The sequence below is a fragment of the Arachis hypogaea genome, chromosome 15, assembly GCF_003086295.3.
Source record: "Arachis hypogaea cultivar Tifrunner chromosome 15, arahy.Tifrunner.gnm2.J5K5, whole genome shotgun sequence".
NCBI lineage: Eukaryota > Viridiplantae > Streptophyta > Magnoliopsida > Fabales > Fabaceae > Arachis > Arachis hypogaea.
This window is the reverse complement of record NC_092050.1, coordinates 148,431,192-148,449,973: the sequence shown is the minus strand read 5'-3', so window position 1 is coordinate 148,449,973 and position 18,782 is coordinate 148,431,192. Positions and strand designations below refer to the sequence as shown.

Sequence of the window (18,782 nt, the reverse complement as noted above, 5' to 3'; positions counted from 1 at the left end):
AAATGTCCAAATCTAAATATGAAAAGCTTCATTCAAGATTCTTTCACACCAACTTCACCCAAAATGGATATTTCAATGGGACTATTCTTAGTAAAAGAGGAAATTAGAATAACAGACTTGTTGAGTACTACCAAAGTTCTGGTAGGACTATCATCATTTTCTTGTACCCAAACAATTGATGTGTTCGAAACGTTTCAATGTTGAGATTAAATGACACAAGTACTTGTTCTTCGAATTCATTAGTGGCAAACTCGCGACTCTACTAGCATACTCCATTCAAGTATGTTATAAAGCTTTACTTACGTTTTTCTTTTTAGTCATTTCAAAATCAAGTTTCTTCCAACAATTACTTTTTATATTATAAATTTGCCAAATTGTTAGAACAAGCTCTTCTAATAAAGTTTGACCATAAATATAATATATTAATATACACATTCAATCACTTTATAATCATCATTCACATTGTCATAACCAAATCCATGAACACTTACAAGCCTATCAAAGTCGGGCTCATCATGGAGGAATAATTTTACGCTCATCGGTCTTGAGATTTCAAAGTCCTATTATTACATCACGACCTGGTTGTGCATAGTAACATATAATGCCATTGACACATTTTAGACCATAACTTTTAAACAGAGTTGGCAAAACTAATGTAACCATGTTTTCATATCTCCTCTCCAGAAAGCAAATGCACATTATTTTCACTACGGACGTTTTTATCTTTTGGTAAAATAATCTCCAAAAAAGGAAAGACGATGAGTGAACAGTTTTAGATTTTAAATTCTCGTAGTACATGCTCTTAAAATCAATTAGTAATACATTTAAATAGTATATTTCTATTAATAAAGCTAATATTAAATTGAAAAAAAATCAAATAAAAAAAGAGTACACATCACATTTAAGTATACTCATATTCTCTCCACATAAATACTCTCTTTTTCGTACTCCAATTATAGGTATTTATTCTATCTAACAAAATAGATAATTAATATAGAATTTCAAGAATTATAAATTTATTTTTTGACCGTTGTAGATATTTTGTTAAAAATTTTAATAATGTTAGTTTGTTGTGATTTTCATTACAGAATCAATTCAAAAGTTTATAGACTAAATTAAGATAATTAAAATTTGAAATACTAAATTAAAACTTAAATATAAATTCAAGAATCAAACTGAATAATTTTTCATATATTTTTCAACACCCTTAACTTAGGTTGAGAAGGGTGAGTGTAGAGAATGAGAACTCAATAGAGAGATTGACACTGACTGTGATGATTGAATTATTAATTGACAATAGCTGTGGTGATTGACAAGGATGACTAACATATTCTACATAGAATAAAACTTGTATACTATTTTTATGTAAATTATTAAAATTGTACTTATTCTTTAAGCACTGACAAAAATAATGTTTATATTTTATAACAACAAAATATCTTTAAAACGTTATAAAATATTATAAAAGATAAAAAAATTAATTTTTTTATGAGCAATAAGTGATTTTTGTATTTAAAAAATTTATTATGCATTTGATTTAAAATTTTGTAATAATATTTGGGTAACTATTTTTAGAATACATGAAAAAGGATACATTTTGATCTCTAAAACTTTTTCATTTTTTAAAAGTAATCTTAGTCCTCGTCGACAAAAAAATTATAAAAAAAAATTTACTTGATATAAAATCACTAATTTTATCAAATAAAATAGTTTTATTTTATTAATTATATTTATAAAATATCATATCAAAATTGAATCTCTAAAATACTTTTTGAAAATGTATATTTAATATTGTATTTTTATTCTATTTTAAAATATTTTGAGTACATTTTGTTATTACCAAGAAGTGAGTGTTATTTTTGTTAGTCTATCAAAAAAATCGAGTGTGATTTTGGTAGTTATCCTTTTTATCATTATCATACTCACATATTTTTAGGTTATATTTGATTTTAAAAATAAAATAAGATAAAATAAAAAAATAAGTATTCTTGTATTTTATTTAATGATTGATGTAAAATAATTTATAAGTGTCTCTAATTATATAATTGTTTACATTAGTAAAAATAATTTATTCTTTCATATTAATTATGTAAATATGTTATCCAAGAAAATGGATATAATTAAAAGACTATATAAAATATTTTATTCTATTAATATATTAAAATTAAAATTTTAAGTATATATTATAATAATTTGTCAAGTCATGAATAAAGAGCCATCGAATCTATCATTAAATATAATTTTTTTATTTTTTATTTTCTAATCACTATGTCAAACAAATCATTTATACCTATAATTACTAAAAAAATATATTTATAAAGCTTATAATATAAGATTTTTTTTTCAAATAAATGATAATACTTGTTAAACAAAAAAAAGTCCAAATTGTTATTTTCTGTTTTAGTAAAAAACTTTTAAACAAATTTCTCAGTCAAATTTTTCATACAGGTGCAGCCAAATGAAAAATAAAGCATTGAATAGATAATAGACCAACACTCGCTTAAGCGGACGAGTGAGCTGACCACTCGACCAACCTAAGTTGGTTATCTATGATTTAAATCTATTGGAACTTTTTAAGAGACATTTTTTTTTTGTCTTTAAGAGACATTTAAATCTGCCATCTGATGCAGGCCTTGGGCTGCTACTTGGATGCTTTTAAAATCAAGTTAGAGAGAGCTTAATGGTAAGATATTTACTCGCTATCTCTAGTTTTCCTGTCATCTCTTTTTTCTTTTGGGTAAGGAGTCAACATTTCTTTAACTTGGGCCTAGCCCACAAATGAATAGGCCCAGTACAAATAGCAGTAGGTGATGTTGGAGGTTTTGTTTGGAGTTGCAGGCAGAGATAGTTGTAGCTGATCTTCAACAACGATGGCAACAACCTCAAAGGTATTGTGCAGGTTGTCATGTCGACTGAAGCTTCTCTCTCATGCTAAGCTCCCCAAGTTACCATCATCTTCCTCTTCACTTTCTCCCTCTGCACCACGCATTACTCGCACCACTTCGCGGTGAGTCTGCTCTTTCTCGCTTCTCTTTTATTTATTTATTTATTTATTTTTATATTACCCCATATGAAAAAAAAAAAAACTGCCTTTTTTTTTAAGGCATCATGTACGTAAATTTTGCTCCTTTTTAACGGAATTTTTCTGGGTTTTCATTTGAGGTAATGCTCTGTTTGTGATTTGGTCAGGTTACCGGTGGAGTTGAGTAGCATTGGATCGATGATGCCTTTGCATAATGCGGTAGCTTCAGCTCGATTAGTATCAAGTTTGTGCATTGAATCTCAGACTTGGTGTTTAGTTCCTCAAGGTGAGTTGGGTCTCATATCATATTAACATATTCATATGTGAGGTTGAACCTGATTTTGTAGAAAGCACCTTTAGCTGCATATAGACCTAATTAGTGCACACTTATTATGGTATGTTATCTTGAATTATTGGGGTTTTATACTTTTCTCATACACCTATGGAAAAATCCAAAACTTGTTATCTCTGGTTGAGTTTCTCTGTTGGTACTTGGTAACCTAGCTATGTTAAAGGTACACATATGAATTATGCTTTGATGATTTGGATTGCTGTTAACTGTGTTTTGGAGTGTGTTAGCTTAAGGCAACACTTTCTCCCCCAACTTTGTTAGTTATGATATTAGTTAGTTGCTAGTAAGTGTACTTGGGAGTGTGTTTCTCAAAGCGGCAAGGTGGAAGAATGGAGGAGGTAAAACTGTAAAAGCGTCGAGTTATTTTGAGATTGGACATTCGATTGAGTTGGGAATGTATTCTCTCAATTTGATTTGTCCCATTGACAAGCTTAAGTATGATCTTATACCATACAATATTCAATTTGAAATCTGCAAGAAAATTTGTTTTGATTGCTGATAAATTGAGCTAGAGTTGCTTTTCTTTCATCTGATTAGGGGGCAATTTAACAAATATAACTTACTATGCTATTTCTGTTTGTAAATTTTACAGGTATTTCCATGCCTTTATGACGTTACCTATCTGGGTTGTTGATCGACAGGTTACAGTGACTCACAGACTAGGGTTATGTTATGTTTTCCTTTTGTTGCAATTTTGAGGCTTCATCCTTTATCTTTGAGGAGAATGCAGGACAAATTGATGTTGGTGATTTCTTCGACTGATTCGGTCTATCTTCATGTATTTCTAAAATGAACTATTTGATAATATACTGTGCTGAATCCTTGGTGGGCTCTATTGCAGATGAAGGCTTTGTATTGGCCTAAATATAAACAAAACTCTGAATTTGGTGGGTTCTATTGCATTATTAAACATTGAATCTTGCGCCTGGCCACTCAGTTGGATCAAACTAATTGACAGGCTCAATCTTAAACTTAGATGGATGCTTAAATGAATCGTTTCAAGACCTCTGGTTTTGTTGCTTTGTAAATATTTGAATGTTTCGTTTTAAAATGACAAGTATACTTATAATCTTGTATAAGATAAGCTTAATGTTCATTTGTGCAAAATGTACATCAACTTAAACACATATATTCTATTATGTTATAACCTGGAACAAGAAATATCACTCTACTTTGTGATATTACTCATCCACATTGTGATTTCAAAAGTCATTTTTCTAACTTAACTACGTTAAAGCTTGCACAATTCTATCTATGAAGTAGTTTCAACATGTTGAGTTCTCTATCTGTGATTTGAGGAAAGGATAACGTGTTAAAATTTTTGTTATGCATGTGGCAGAAACTGAATTGCTAAGAAAAATGGCTTTGGCAATTGGCATGGTTCCCTATTTCATGAGTCATTCAAAAGTCAAAACTACTCTTTTAAATGTCATTTTAAAAGGGGTAAAATATTAAATTAGTTCTTGCGTTTGGGTAATCTTGTTTTAGTCCTTAAAGTTTGAAGTGTTCTATTTGAATCCAAAAAAAGTTTCATTTAGTTTTAATATAGTCATACTGTGAGGTCAAAGTTAAATAATTAACAAAATATACATAACAACAAGATTGATAATCTGAAAAATAAGTATAAGTTTCAAAGACATAAAATCAACCGTGGATGTATCAATACATTTATTTATCATTCTCCTTAGTTCTATTGAAATATTTTGTGCTTCTGGAGCTTGTACTTATTCTCCAGATTATCAATCTTGTTCTTGTATTGTTGTCATGTAGGACATTTCGTTAATTATTTAACTTTGACCTCACGGTGGGACTACATTAAAACTAAATAAAACTTTTTTGGATTCAAATAGGACATTTTAAACCTTAAGAACCAAAACAAAATTACGTCCAAACGCAGGACCAATTTAGTACTTTATCCTTTTAAAAGAGTAGAAAAATTTCAACTACCCAAAAAAAAAGAGAGAAGCTATGCATGAAGCACCCGTAGCTAAATATACAAAATTAAACGTCCTTAGAAGTTAAAACCTTTGTGTGTACTTTAAGAATTTGCATTTCCAAGCAACATGCGTTTCTATTTTCTATAGTGGTCAATGTAGTGGGAGAACCAAGTATAAATTTATTTTCTCCCCCCTTTTCTTTTCTTTCATATTTTCACGCCATATATTAATCTTAAGCACATTGTCCTTTCTTCATTATGAGGCATCCGTTGGAATTAAGCTTGTATTCACATGCATAACTTTCACATGAACCTTTGCAATTGCATGTGCTGTTTAACACTAACGAAACTCAAAACTAGTCCCTTATTTCTAGCCATTCATTTTGCATTAATGTAACCATTGATTATTGATTATGATCTTATCTCATAATAACTATAGTAATTGTACACCACTAATATCTTGTCTTCTATCAGAAGAATTTTCAGATGATAATCTCACTCTTTTGTGCTTCTGCCATACTTATATTTTAAATGCTTTCTGCCATTCCATGTGTGTCAGAATCATTGGCGTGCCTTTTTAAATTTACAAAAAAGCTACTCACAAAAAGGGAAGAACAGAATGTCACGGGACTTAAAAATGAAAACTGCTATTTCACTTATTTTGTCATTTTGCAACATATTTTGAGTGATTGGTAATGAGGTGAAGACAAAGTGTCATTTTAATGAGTTTTGTTTTGTTTTGTTTTGTTTCAACCTCTCGGTCACCATCTTATTATAAGGTGCAACAAAACCAATGCATATATCCACAGGTCTCATTCAGAAAACAGACTTGTAGATAAGGAACTTGTTCACACTTCAACTGATATCAGTAACAAGAGCATGGAGCTGAGTTTCAAGTCCTTTTCTCTTGAGAAACAAGATGAGGCTGAGGCTGAGGCAGAAGAAGGCATGGGATTTTACAAGTCTCTTCAGGTTTATTTACGATTACATGCTGTTTTTGTAATCTTTGTTTTTTCTCCTTGGAACAGTTTCATGCATTGTTGATTTTTTTTTTTTTTGGCAGGAGTTAAGAGAACTAAGGTCTCAGCTTCACCATGCTGCAGATTTCTGTGAAACAACATTCTTGAAAGGCACATCAAAGAAAGAGTGAGTCCTCTAAACTCAGTAACTGATGCTGCTATATATATATATGCCAATGTCAGAGTTATTCTCTGCCTTTGGATTCAGCCTTCTGGAGAATTCATACACCTTGTGGAGGTTCATGCATATGCCAAGATTTTCTGTTTCTTTCTTTAAGTTTATTTTTTTTGTTATGAATAATTCTTTTGATGGAGAATTTTCTAACACAGTGCAGCGCCTATATCAGATCAAACTTGGTCTTAGATTCATATACCATAGTGTATAGCCACGGACAATAATACATATTAAGGTTTTTTTTTTTTTTTTTTTTTTTTTTTGTTAACGAAGAAATGAAAAATATATATATATATATATATATATATATATATATCAAACATTTTTTTGCATTTGTATAATAGGGGACCACTCACTCACAGATTCTGTTACTGTTGGAATATCCCACAAATCAATGAGCCTTTTCTTTTCTTTTCTTTAACATGTTTGCTAAACTAGTAGGGAAAATGGACTATATGAGGAAGGGTAATGAAAATTTTATCCTCTTTAGGCTAAACACAAATATATTAACCATATCTTATTGTGGGATTTTTGAATCCCACATATTTTGCTTATAAATCTAGAACATGCTGCAAAACACTTTTAAATTTGGATTATCCAGGTAACCCATTTAAAAATTTCTATCTTTCTTGGTACATGCACTTTCTAAGTTTTTTTTTTCTATGAGAAAGTTTGTTTGGTTGCTTCACATGTTAACATGACACTGACAAATTGGAACTTGTTACATTCTTGCAGTGTTGTGGAGAACACAAAAGAATACATATGCAGGGCAGTGGTCACTGTAGTTGATCATCTTGGAAATGTTTCTGCCAATCTTGATGCCCTTATATCTCAAACAAATGCATTTTCTGATGCTGAGTTAAGAATCCAATGCCTCAAACAGGTTAGTATTCTACTTTGCACTTAGCTCAAATTATGCATAACAGTACTAATATTCTCACACCAGTTTGATATATTAATTTTAGAACTGTTTATTTTAGTTAGTAGTTTTTGTTTTGTTGCTTAATGCCTTAATCTGTGGTTTATTTGACTGCTAAGCAGTAACATAACTTATATTCAATGATGAAGAATTTCTAACCACATTATAAGCAATTAGTAGGTACCACAACTTGTGTATAAATGTTCAATTGATAAAAGAATAAACAAAATTCTAAAATATTCAACACAGTTACTAAAGATGGTGCTTTTTGACAGAGACTTCTCTCATGTGAACAATATGCTGATAAGCTTGCCCTCACCAAGATGCAATGGAGGGAGAACTTGCCAAGATTCCATTCAAGATATTTATCGACACGTAAATACTTCATGTCATCCATTGATTTTTTTTTTCCCCTGATAGGCACAACAAACTTTGCAAATCAGTTACATTGAATTATCACTGTTGTTCCATCATCTTGTTTTTCCCCCCCTAATTTTATATTTTTAATTACTTTCCATGATCAGCAATCACTCTTGAGAGATCAAGCAGTGAAAAATCAAGGTACCTCTTCATTCCTCAATAAAATTGAACATATGTTTTCTGATTCTCAGAATTTTCATTATGAAAGTGAAATAACGTAAACTTTAGTTCGATAGTTGTTACATTTTTTCCCCTCATTCAATGCAGAAGACCTGAAAGTGAAGTTTCTTCAAAACTGGAAGATAAACATGTACTGGAGACACATGAAGATTTACCTCTTTTTATGTACACTCAGAAACCACTTTCATCAAAGAATATGAAGTCAACCACTACTACAGTTAGTGACCATAAAAATTTGGCCATAGGTAAGCACCTTATGCTCTTTTAATGCCCAATAAACCTTATTCAAAATAATTTTATGTTCTAATGTAACTTTCTTTTCATATTAAAGCTGCAGTAGTACCTGTTCGCGATGGTTTATCAGTATTAACCAAAGTTTCAAATCCCACATTTCATTTCCAAGTGAGTTTTGTCTTCAACACTCTAGCAGCATACTAAACCAGGTTCTCTTTCTCATAGATTTCTTAATGTGCATTGCTTGATTGTTTGTAGGGTACCCCGAAGATTGGACGTCATAGAAGATCGTTGCATGGCAGTGACATCTTATGGCTTCTACGGCGTACTAAACGAACCCTTTGAAAACTAGACTGTTAACAATGTATAGCTTCATCTTCTAGTCTTCATCACTCTTGGTTGTTCATTTGTTTCTGGAATTGTTTCCTCATGTGCATATGTTGCAATTTAATGTTATCTGTGGTAATCAAGAACCAAACACTAAAAGCTACTATGTAGTTTAGGCTCTTCTCAAACATTGTCTTACTCTTTTGTGAACTTAGGAACAAGACATTTTTATGCTTAACACAAGTTTTAAACAAATAGTCCTAAACATTATTTCCCAGAAAGCTGCTAGATTCTCATGTTTTGCTTTAGTTTTATTTCATATTTCTGACAAATGAACAAAATTATCTTATGAAATACTAAATATATACACCAGAAGCAGCACAAATCTTCCACTACCTTAAAGAAGTAAAGGAATAAAGAATTTACAAGCAGTGCAGAAAATTCAAAACCTAAGAGCCTGACTGAAATAATGTACAAGCCTGATATTTAAGAAGCATAAGACTCTATATTGGGTGTCTACATCTGCTCTGTAAATGTTGTTTATTTGTGTTCTACCTTGCTCCTTCTTTGATATTAACATCAATCTCGGCCTATAGGACTTTTCATCGAAGTCAAGCTTTCAAGCTTATCCACATAGTATGCTCTCTTTGGTGTTGTTGCTAAGCTTTCATCTAAGTCTCCTGTAGTCTTTACATGATCACTCCCTTCCTTGGATGCACTCCAACCCATGAAGTCTGAGAGAGTCATTGATGCCGTTGGTGTCTCGTCAGAATGTTGTGAGGTTCCTGCCTCTTCTTCCTCAGCATTTGGGGATCTCTCCCCACTTGCAGACGAAGAAACAGGTGAGAACCTCCTGTTTTTACTCACTGCCAATGACGGATTACGTGTCAATGAATCAGCATATAAGACATCCTCAATCCTTGACATAACTGTGTGAGCTAGGCTTTCTATTACTCTTGAGTAGCTTTCTAGAATGGCGTGTCCCACATCCTGCACATATTTGGAAAGAATCAAACTTCATTAGTACCCAAATAGTTTCTATTTCCAAGTTTCTGTTTATACGTTTTAATTACAATAGTGGCATCTACAAAAGTTTTGTTTTTATTTCTTCACGAAATCCTGAACACAAACAATTTGAGAAGCAAACCAAATATGTGCTTAGGTGGAATGTTGTTTTCACCTTGTTATATTGGATTTTGCAAATATCAAGTTGAGATTGTGGAAGTCCTGGGTAGTTCTGCTTGATTAGCAGCAATACCGTCTCCGCTCTCTCCTCAAAGAGTTCCCTTTTCCCCATGCTCACTGCTGAACTCCATTTGCTACTATCCTTGTTGTTCATCTTCCTTTTCCATATAACTATAGAAGCTTCAATCCTATTCTTCAGGTCAAGCACCTTATGTTCTGTTGACATGTCCATTGTTTGGAGGAATTGACCAGGATCAAAGAAATCCTCAGTAATGATCTTGTATGCTGATTCACCAAGGCTTTCTCTGCCATTCTGCGAAAGGAGTGAAGCAGAACATCAACTGAAATTCTTAGTTCTGACGAAGTATATGAGCCAGTTAGACTCTTTTGGTCTAATTTTATACATTACCTTGGGGAGAGATTCCATATAGTTATCAGGGATTGCCATCTCTGCTAGCACTTGCGCGTTTATTGCCATGGCTGCCTTGAGAACCTGGTTAACAGAGTCCTTTTGACACTGTATCCATTTCAAAGCTAGATCTGACAAACCTGTTGGTGGAACCTTAACTGTTGGCAGCCACCACTTGTCATTCTTCCTTTGATTGCTGGTTTTATCGTCGCCCTTCTCGTCGCTTTTATCAACATACCAGAATTCATTGTGATCTCTAAAGTTATCCAAGGTATCCTGTTCCATTGCTAAGTAGTTAATTCAAAGTGATTGAAACAAAGCCATTTGAATAGTTATGCAGAAAAAAGGATCATATAGTTAGCTACTTACAATGAGCATTGCATCAAGTTTGCGCAAGGCAGGGATGTTCACGACCAAATCTGCTCTTTGTCGTGTCGTCATGATCTACATGAAGCCATAACATATTATTTTATATGAAGTATGAACCACTGAAAATAAAATCTTTACTATAAGTTAACTCGGAGTTAAACTTTATAACTAAGCTTAACATAGCCGGTCCTAAAGCTACACAAAAGAGGAGGTCGTGTTAGGCTTAGGGGGTGCCCACCTCCATGGTTGTTCCATTTTTAGCTAACTGCTGTGATGGAGCAAATTCAACAATGTGATCAGTCACCGATAGAAGCCACTCGATTTCTTTTCGCCACCTGGCCTTCTTATCTGGAGACATTGGCTTCAGCTTCGATATTTCTCCGAAAACAGATGCTGCATAGCATAAAAACCACAACCGGATTATTGAAAATGGACATTTCATGAGACAACAGATCCAATTGGTAACAATCTGAAAATATATGTCCTTTACATACCAGCTAGATTTGTTATGGCATTTGACAAAGCCAATGCTGAAGAAACACCATTTCCTGCACCTGACATGTCTTCTCCTAAAAGTAACTTACCAAACCTATCCTTGATCATGTCAGCTTCTGAACAATAGAACAAAAAAGAAAGAAAACTTTATACTAGATTGATTTAACTGCAATCTAGAACCAATAACAAGCTTGACATAAAAGGTAAAGGGTAATAATGTTATATATACCAGTTGGGGGCCTGGGAGGAATCTTTGGTATTTGAACACCTGAACTTGTTGCTTGATCATTATTGAGGACACGTCCAATTGGCTTAACTTCGAATGTATTTCTTGACTCGTAGCTTCTCGAGTAAATCTTATTGTTTTCATCATCTTCGTCGTTATCCCTATCGAATAAGCCATGAATATGGCTCTTTGGGATATCAAACATCCTCCTGAAATGAAAAGATTTTGACTTCTGCATGCTGTGTGAATGACCGAAATGGCGAACCATTGTTGATTAGATTCAAAAAGTCAAAAGAAACCTTTTCCTGCTTCTTCTTCTTGATATAGCACCAACACCAAAAGTACTACTTGATCAATGAAAGATAGAACAGAAACCTTCAAACAAAATAAGATGTTGTAAACAAAACTACCTGGGGGAGTCTAGGGACCACAATGGACTTTCATTGAACATGTGGTGTGCATGTTTTTGATATGGTTGAAAGAAATGGGAAGTAATCTGTTGAGTTTGTTTCATGAATGAATGAAATGTGAGGTTAATACTAGCCTTTTGCTTTTACCATAATTGACTCTAAAAACCATAGACCCTTAATCACTGAACCATTTTTTTCTCCCTCTAATTCTCTACCATAATTGCTTTGTTCTTATCAAAGATATATACTTACTGTCTAAAATTGAAAAAATGAAATTAAATGGTACATATTGAAGAAAAAGAAGTATATGATAAAGTGAATGAATGAATGCGGAAAAATGGCATACATTAAGGGTCATAATAATTTTGTTAATTTGGATTGGGAATTGGATTAATTGGCGGAGAGCCTCAAATTGAGCTGGACTATAATTAGAACAAGCTATTGATATTGTAACTCCCTGATACTGTACATAATAATATTAATTAGGTGGCTTCGATTACGTGCACACCTGACACTAACTATTAGTAATTATTAATTAGGACATAATTTTACATAAAAGGGAGTTGTATACTTTGAAATGCTATCTCATCAAAACGAAAAATATTTTGGACTGCTATGAGAAAATATCATTAGCTTAATATAGTAAATACATTTTTTCTTTTTACTTTTTAAGCATCAACAATATTTGTTATATATATAATATAATTGTACATTTGAGAAATTTTCATTGGTAATTATATACACAAAATAAAATTTGAATTCCTAAACTCTTAATATTTACTAGCGTGTCCCCAAAGTGCAGGTTGTCTCTCGTAATTTTGTTTTTCTTAGTTTGATACTCGATGTAATATGTACATAAAAATTTATATATAAATAACAAAATTTTGTTTGTTTTTTGAAGAGTTGTTTTTAAATAACGTATATTTTACATATTTTTTGTTCGTTAGATTTTATTAAGTTATTAATCGTCGTTTTTTTATATTTATGTGAAATCATTATATACAAAAAATTGTATATGAAAAATAAACTGATTAATATTTATTTATAAATTAAAATTTTTAGTCTTTATCATAAAATCACTCATCTCCAAAGTTTAAGTTTTTAAAATTACTTAATATTATCCTGTTAAATCAAATTTATTTTTTACATTTTATAATAAATTATACTTCTGTATATTTTCTCTATCATAAATTACAATTATGATAAATTTTCAAGATTTTAATTATAATCAATAAATTAAACGTAGGAATACATATATTAAATATTGTGCGGTGTTATGTTGATACATAAACAATTATTAGTGTTGATTCTTTTATCTATCTAATATTATAAGATTTAGTTTGTTTTATTTAGTTATTCACTTGGAACACACATGACACATATATTTTTGGTGAACCATCGGGGCCAAGGCCCAAAGAGAGAACAAAGCTAACTATCTGAAATAATTATTCCTCTTCTATCATTCATAATAGAGATTTTGTGGAGGCGTGGTTAGTGTAAAACTTAGAAGTTTTTTTATTTTTTGGGACACACAAACAAATGGCTATTCTGAATTTTTTATTTTTTGGGATAGTAGCTAAGCAGAATCTAAGTTTGGTTAATTTTTTGTGGGCTTTTAATTGAAAATAAAATTGGTCTTTTGGGGTTTTTGGTAGTCCGAAAGGCTTTTCTAGCCTTTGAGATTTGGGCTTTAATCATATGGGCCATATCCACACAGGGCTTGAAAGAATGCTTTTCCTATTTACTAACCAAACTGACAAATTTCAAGTGAAAAATAACGAGATATGCTATAAAGTAGTCCCTGAAATTGCACTTGATCTTTAAAGTGATCTTTGAAATTAATAATTTCTCAAATTCGTCCCCAAAATTGTACTCCAGGACTCATAATAGTTCTTGAGGCATTTTCCATTCATCAGAACCTTAAAACGACGTCGTTTTAACCAAAAATTAAAAAATAAAAAAAAGGGTGCAACGTAGACCCCTAATTCGAACCAAAAATAAAGAAAAAAGAAAAAAAAAAGAAGCCTAGCGTAGAACCACCCCCTCCCCCCTCCCCCCTCCCCCAAACCCCATTCCCAATCTATTTCTTTCCCCATCCCCATCCTCATGTCCATCCCTAACCCCTTTTCCTTCCCTTTCCCCTTCCCCATCCCCATATCCAACTCCTTCTCCTTCTCCTTCTCCTTCTCCTTCCTCTTCTGCTTTCTCAACATTCTCCTTTTTCTTCTCCTTCTGCTTCCCCCAACCTTCTCCTTCCCCTTTCACATATATGCTCTGGTTGTTGTTGTTGTCGCTGCTAGATGAGAAGATGAAGATGGAAAAGGACGAGGAGTGAGAGTCGGGTGGTTGTTGGTGCTGCGTGACGGAGGTTGAGCGGCGGACAGAGTGTGAGAGCAATGATGAGAGTGGAAAGAATAGTGTTCAGGATTTAATTGATTTCAAGGATTTTGTTATTAAATTTGCTATTTCTTTTTTGTTTGCAGTGGTGGTAATTAATAGTAAAAAAATTTAAAAGAGTTTTTTGGTCTGAAATAGAGGAGTTGGATGCTTTGGAATGAAGCTAGTTGCATGACCCATTTAATCAGAAGAGGAAGGGGAAGGAGAAGGGGATGGGAGTGGGATGGGGAAGGAGAACGGGAAGGAGAAGAGGAAGGAGAAGGTTGGGGATGGGGATGGGAATGGGGAAGGGGAAGAGGAAGGGGAAGGATAAGGGGATGGGAATGGGGATGGGGAAGGAGAAGAGGAAGGGGAAGGTTGGAGATGGAGATGGAACAGATTGGGAATTGGGAAGGGAGGGGGTGGTTCTACGCTACATTTTTTTTTTCTTTTTTCCATTTTTTTTGTTGGAATTGGGGGGTCTATGCTGCACCTTTTTTTTTTTTGTTCAAAATGACGTCGTTTTAAGGTTCTGATGAATGAGAAATGTCTCAGGGACTACTATGAGTTCCGGAGTGCAATTTCGGGGTCGAATGTGAGAAATTATTAATTTCAGGGATCACTTTGAGACTCGAGTGCAACTTTAGGAACTACTTTGAAGCTTAACTCGAAAAAGAACATAACAAATTTCAATAGAGAAAAGTATGTGACAAAAACCATTTTGTCTAGTTAAGACCTTGGGCTAAATTTCTGCTAAACAAGTTGATAGCCCCAATTATGAAGCCCTGTGGCCCAGTATTACCAAAAAGGCTTACGTTGTCCTCCCAGTTTTACCCTCTCATATTTTCAATGATATTATAGTCTACAAGTGCAATTTTTCGTCAAATAAATAAATAAAACTAACATTTGTTATTAGATTGTAATAATTTACGTATTAGAAAATAAAGAAATTATTTACACTTTTTTTAGGAAAAAAAAAGACTGAACATATATGAGATAATTACATTTATGTGTATATAAAACAACTTATGTATTGTCACCAGAAAGGCAAAAAGAAAGTAAAGGAAAATCTTAGATTTTTCTTTTGTAAAATATTAAAGATTTAAGTGAATTTAAATCTTGTCCAAATATATATATATATATATATATATATATATAGAAAACCTTTCTGCAACGATTAGTCAATTTTCAATCCAACTGGTCAGACTAGTTGGTCCTTTGTGTTTCTTGGAACGCTATTAATATTTGATTACCACATAATTGAGGTGACAAAATATTATATATATATTGTACGTTACAATAAAATTTACATCCTCCAAATAGTACCTAAAATATTTCTCTTACAAATCTCTGAGGCAATCTTATTGTATATATGTTCTGTCCAACCTCATCATCAGAATAAAGTGTACACAGAAACCTTAACACAAAAAGCTAACTAAGCTTCAAAAGTTAATGAAATAGACATTATTATTATTATTATTATTATTATTATTATTATTATTATTATTATTATTATGCAAAAAGCTTAACAGATATTATAATCTTATCTGGGTCGCTGGTCAATCTCTTTAGGATACAGGGAACTCGTTATTTGCAATAAAAAAATTCTTATGATGAGCATATATATCTAGGGTGTGAGATATTATATTCATTTATATTTTACTTAAAAATAATATAGCGCAAATCCGTTCGAACATATATAACTGCCAATGTTGAAAAAATCATGACATGCACTACTTATACCATGTTGATCTGAGTTTGTGAATTGTCATAAGTGAAATTTCTAATCTTCTATTAACTATCATTATTTTAATACCCTTGATTTAAATTATTTCTTTCATATGGTTTACTGCTTTTGAAATGAACCAACCAAAGGAACTGTGCCAAATCTCACTACTTTTTTTTTCCTTCATGATACCAAATGCTCAAATCTCACTCTAGCTAGGTGTAGTAAGTTTAATATCTTATATTATATATTATGACATATCCACACACAACACATAAAGACAATATAAACCTATTACAGGAATATCTAATGGACTAATGAAACACAAAAAGAGGACAAGATAAAAAGATGTCTCATTATGAAGCCTAACATTTATAAGTGACCACAAAAATACAAATGACAACAGCAACTAGCATTTGTTTCTTATCCTTTTTTTTCCCCCTCTAATCTACAGTGGGACCATATGTTTGAGGATTCTCCTTCAGCATCTTTCATGCCAGATTGCCAGCGATGAATTTAAAATGTTACGAAATTTTTAGGGTAAAACATTACATAAATCATCTAAACTAAATAACGTTATATCAATGTCTTAAATTATAATTCTATATAAATTGAATTAAATTAATTTGAATTATATAATATAGTAATAAATCGAAACACATTAATTCAAATTACATGAAAACATTATTTGAAGTATAAATCGAATTGGTTAAATTCGAATTATATACTATAGTACTAAATCAAATAAGTATGATTCGAATTATATGGAACAATGTTTGATTCGATTTACTACTTGTAACAGATTATTGACCTTTACTAATTCAAAATTAATTTGATTTATATTATTTCATATTAATTCGAATCATATTTAGTACTATAGTGTATAATTCGAATTTAGCCAATTCAATTTATACTTCAAACAATATTATTTCATGTAATTCGAATCAATGTGTTTTGATTTACTATTATATTGTATAATTTGAATTAACTTAATTCGATTTATATAAAAGTATGATTTGAGATTCGTGTAACGTTATTTGATTTAAGTGATTTATGTAATATTGGCATTGGTTTGATTTATATAAGTATTTTACCAATTTTTTACTTGCTAATTGGCACTGTTGAAAAATGTTTTTCTTTTTTCTTCAAAGAAAAAAAAAATGTTGACACTATAATTTTGTCTCTTATGGACACAATATATATGTTAATGTGCTACCAATTATTAGAAAGGGGAAGTTATATATAGTTTTTTCATCATTTCTTGTTTAGATATATAGTAAAAAATTTAAAATCCAGCAATATATATATATATATATATATATATATAGTAATCTTATATTTTTTTTACTTACATGACTATATATATGAATTAAATATTTTAAAGTTGCCTTGAAATATAAGTTTAATTAACCTGTTTATTAAATCATAAATTTATCAGAATCTAGAATATAGATTTGAATAATTTGTTTTTAGTATTTAGTTTTTGACATATCTTAAAAATTATAAATAACATTGAAATATTTAACAGATTATTCTATTAATTCTCATATTTTAAATTATTTATTTTAGACTTTTCTCTTTTCGCATATATTTTAGCATGTGAGTGAATTTAATTTAGTTTTATTGAGGCGATTGTCAAATGTACACGATATATAATGCAAATTTATGATTTTATATAGTTATTTGATTTGCATCATTACTACTATTAATATATTACATAAAAACAGAGACTTAGAAAAAATTAATAATGGGGCAAAAATTATTAAATCACCCTTTCGTCTTAGTCTATAACAATAATAAAGAAATCTTACAGTCTACAAAAAAGAATACTAGGGGGCCAATAATTTTTGTGATTTGTAGTCATCAAATAGCTATTAAGATGGTTTTAATGGTGTGAGATTGGTGTAAGATTTCATCAAATGGCTCACTTTTCTTTGCTGGTTATATGCTGGCCAGAATTTAACAAAATTGCTGGCCCGTAGACTTTTCCGTCTACAAATTCAACTCAGAATACACAAATTCAGTTATAATTTTAGTCTTTATTATTATTATTTTATCTTTATTTATCCTTATCTTATCTTTATTTGCTTTTATCTTTCATAAGTCAATACTCTATATATATTTAATTTTATCTTTATAGTTTACAATTTCAATTAATCAACAATCAATAAAATTTTTTCATCTTTTTTTTTCTTTCCTTATTCTTTCACAATTTTATTATCCTTACATACTCTTTATGTACTCTTTCCGTTTTATTATGATATCAGAGCTCCTCTTGAGCTCTACTGACATTCATGGATAAACCAACCCAATTCAGATCCTAAAACCCCTTCAACCTCCCCTCCCACTATAAATAATCAACCTCCCTACTCTATCCTAAGTCAAGGAAAAATGGCACACGAGCAACTTCATGAGGAACCTCTTTTGGATCTTTCGTTAGCTCATCACTTTTCTTTCATGGCACTTCCTTCCAATGAAAAAACTCGTCCTTCAAATTCACTTGAGCTTTTGTCAAGTCCAACTACTCATTATCTTTGTTCTTTCAATACTTTTTCTATTGTTAACAATTTTTTAAATCGAGATTCATTCTTGAATACTTGGATCATTGATTCTGGTGCCACAGATCACATTGCATCAAATTTGTTTTGGTTTATTTCTTACAGACAAATTTCTCCTATTATTGTTTATTTACCAAATGGTTCTCAAACTACTATTTCTTATAAAGGCATTGTTCAATTTTCACAATCCTTGGTTCTTCATGATGTTTTTTATTTACCTCATTTCAACTTTAATATTATCTCCGTCTCAAAAATTACTTGAACACTCATATGTGAACTCACTTTTTCATCTTCTTCTTGCACTCTACAGAGCAACAATTTGGGGACGATTGATTTGGAAAAAATGAGAGAGGGATTATATGTCTTTAAATTCAATTTCGGTAAAAATCATCTACTACACACTCTATAAATTTCATCCAATCTTCACCCATTACACCTTCAAAT

The 18,782-nt window shown here is 31.3% G+C and overlaps 3 protein-coding genes across 7 annotated transcripts; 2 read left to right on the top strand and 1 right to left on the bottom strand.

Moving 5' to 3' along the window:
• Positions 1 to 2,651: 2,651 nt before the first annotated feature.
• On the top strand, positions 2,652 to 4,269 carry LOC112751217 (uncharacterized). 3 transcript variants are annotated; one of them, XR_011872530.1, is made up of 4 exons: positions 2,652 to 3,007; positions 3,190 to 3,308; positions 3,967 to 4,115; positions 4,216 to 4,269. XR_011872530.1 is itself a non-coding variant. In XM_025800284.3 (3 exons), exons 1-3 carry the CDS (start codon positions 2,871 to 2,873, stop codon positions 3,984 to 3,986), a joined length of 276 nt encoding a protein of 91 aa, XP_025656069.1. In that variant the 5' UTR covers positions 2,652 to 2,870; the 3' UTR covers positions 3,987 to 4,269. The 3 variants fall into 3 exon arrangements, 1 of the variants encoding a protein (XP_025656069.1); XR_011872531.1 differs by having other exon boundaries at positions 3,967 to 4,119; XM_025800284.3 differs by having other exon boundaries at positions 3,967 to 4,269.
• A 1,604-nt stretch (positions 4,270 to 5,873) lies between these two features.
• LOC112751216 (probable protein ABIL5) lies at positions 5,874 to 8,865 on the top strand. 3 transcript variants are annotated; one of them, XM_072217195.1, is made up of 9 exons: positions 5,874 to 6,010; positions 6,120 to 6,282; positions 6,374 to 6,456; positions 7,240 to 7,387; positions 7,699 to 7,798; positions 7,948 to 7,984; positions 8,114 to 8,268; positions 8,355 to 8,425; positions 8,516 to 8,865. In XM_072217195.1, exons 1-9 carry the CDS (start codon positions 6,006 to 6,008, stop codon positions 8,600 to 8,602), a joined length of 849 nt encoding a protein of 282 aa, XP_072073296.1. In that variant the 5' UTR covers positions 5,874 to 6,005; the 3' UTR covers positions 8,603 to 8,865. The 3 variants fall into 3 exon arrangements, with proteins under 3 accessions (XP_072073296.1, XP_072073297.1, XP_072073295.1); XM_072217196.1 differs by having other exon boundaries at positions 8,111 to 8,268; positions 8,361 to 8,425; XM_072217194.1 differs by having other exon boundaries at positions 5,885 to 6,010; positions 8,111 to 8,268.
• LOC112751215 (rop guanine nucleotide exchange factor 9) lies at positions 8,831 to 12,344 on the bottom strand. The gene is made up of 7 exons (XM_072217193.1): positions 11,272 to 12,344; positions 11,042 to 11,158; positions 10,786 to 10,940; positions 10,548 to 10,622; positions 10,179 to 10,454; positions 9,765 to 10,082; positions 8,831 to 9,574 (listed from the first exon to the last, which is right to left on the bottom strand). Exons 1-7 carry the CDS (start codon positions 11,534 to 11,536, stop codon positions 9,164 to 9,166), a joined length of 1,617 nt encoding a protein of 538 aa, XP_072073294.1. The 5' UTR covers positions 11,537 to 12,344; the 3' UTR covers positions 8,831 to 9,163.
• Between the last annotated feature and the right edge of the window lie 6,438 nt (positions 12,345 to 18,782).

Bases quoted from the DNA above. Each gene is read 5' to 3' on its own strand.
- LOC112751217 (XM_025800284.3), top strand. From the start codon at position 2,871: ATGGCAACAACCTCAAAGGTATTGTGCAGGTTGTCATGTCGACTGAAG. The intron at 3,008-3,189 runs GTGAGTCTGCTC...TGATTTGGTCAG, and splicing joins ATTACTCGCACCACTTCGCG to GTTACCGGTGGAGTTGAGTA. The intron at 3,309-3,966 runs GTGAGTTGGGTC...TAAATTTTACAG, and splicing joins TTGGTGTTTAGTTCCTCAAG to GTATTTCCATGCCTTTATGA.
- LOC112751216 (XM_072217194.1), top strand. The intron at 7,985-8,110 runs GTACCTCTTCAT...CATTCAATGCAG, and splicing joins TCAAGCAGTGAAAAATCAAG to AAGACCTGAAAGTGAAGTTT. The intron at 8,269-8,354 runs GTAAGCACCTTA...TTCATATTAAAG, and splicing joins CCATAAAAATTTGGCCATAG to CTGCAGTAGTACCTGTTCGC.
- LOC112751215 (XM_072217193.1), bottom strand. From the start codon at position 11,536: ATGGTTCGCCATTTCGGTCATTCACACAGCATGCAGAAGTCAAAATCT. The intron at 10,623-10,785 runs GTGGGCACCCCC...GGCTTCATGTAG, and splicing joins AAAATGGAACAACCATGGAG to ATCATGACGACACGACAAAG. The intron at 10,083-10,178 runs GTAATGTATAAA...CTCCTTTCGCAG, and splicing joins ATATGGAATCTCTCCCCAAG to AATGGCAGAGAAAGCCTTGG.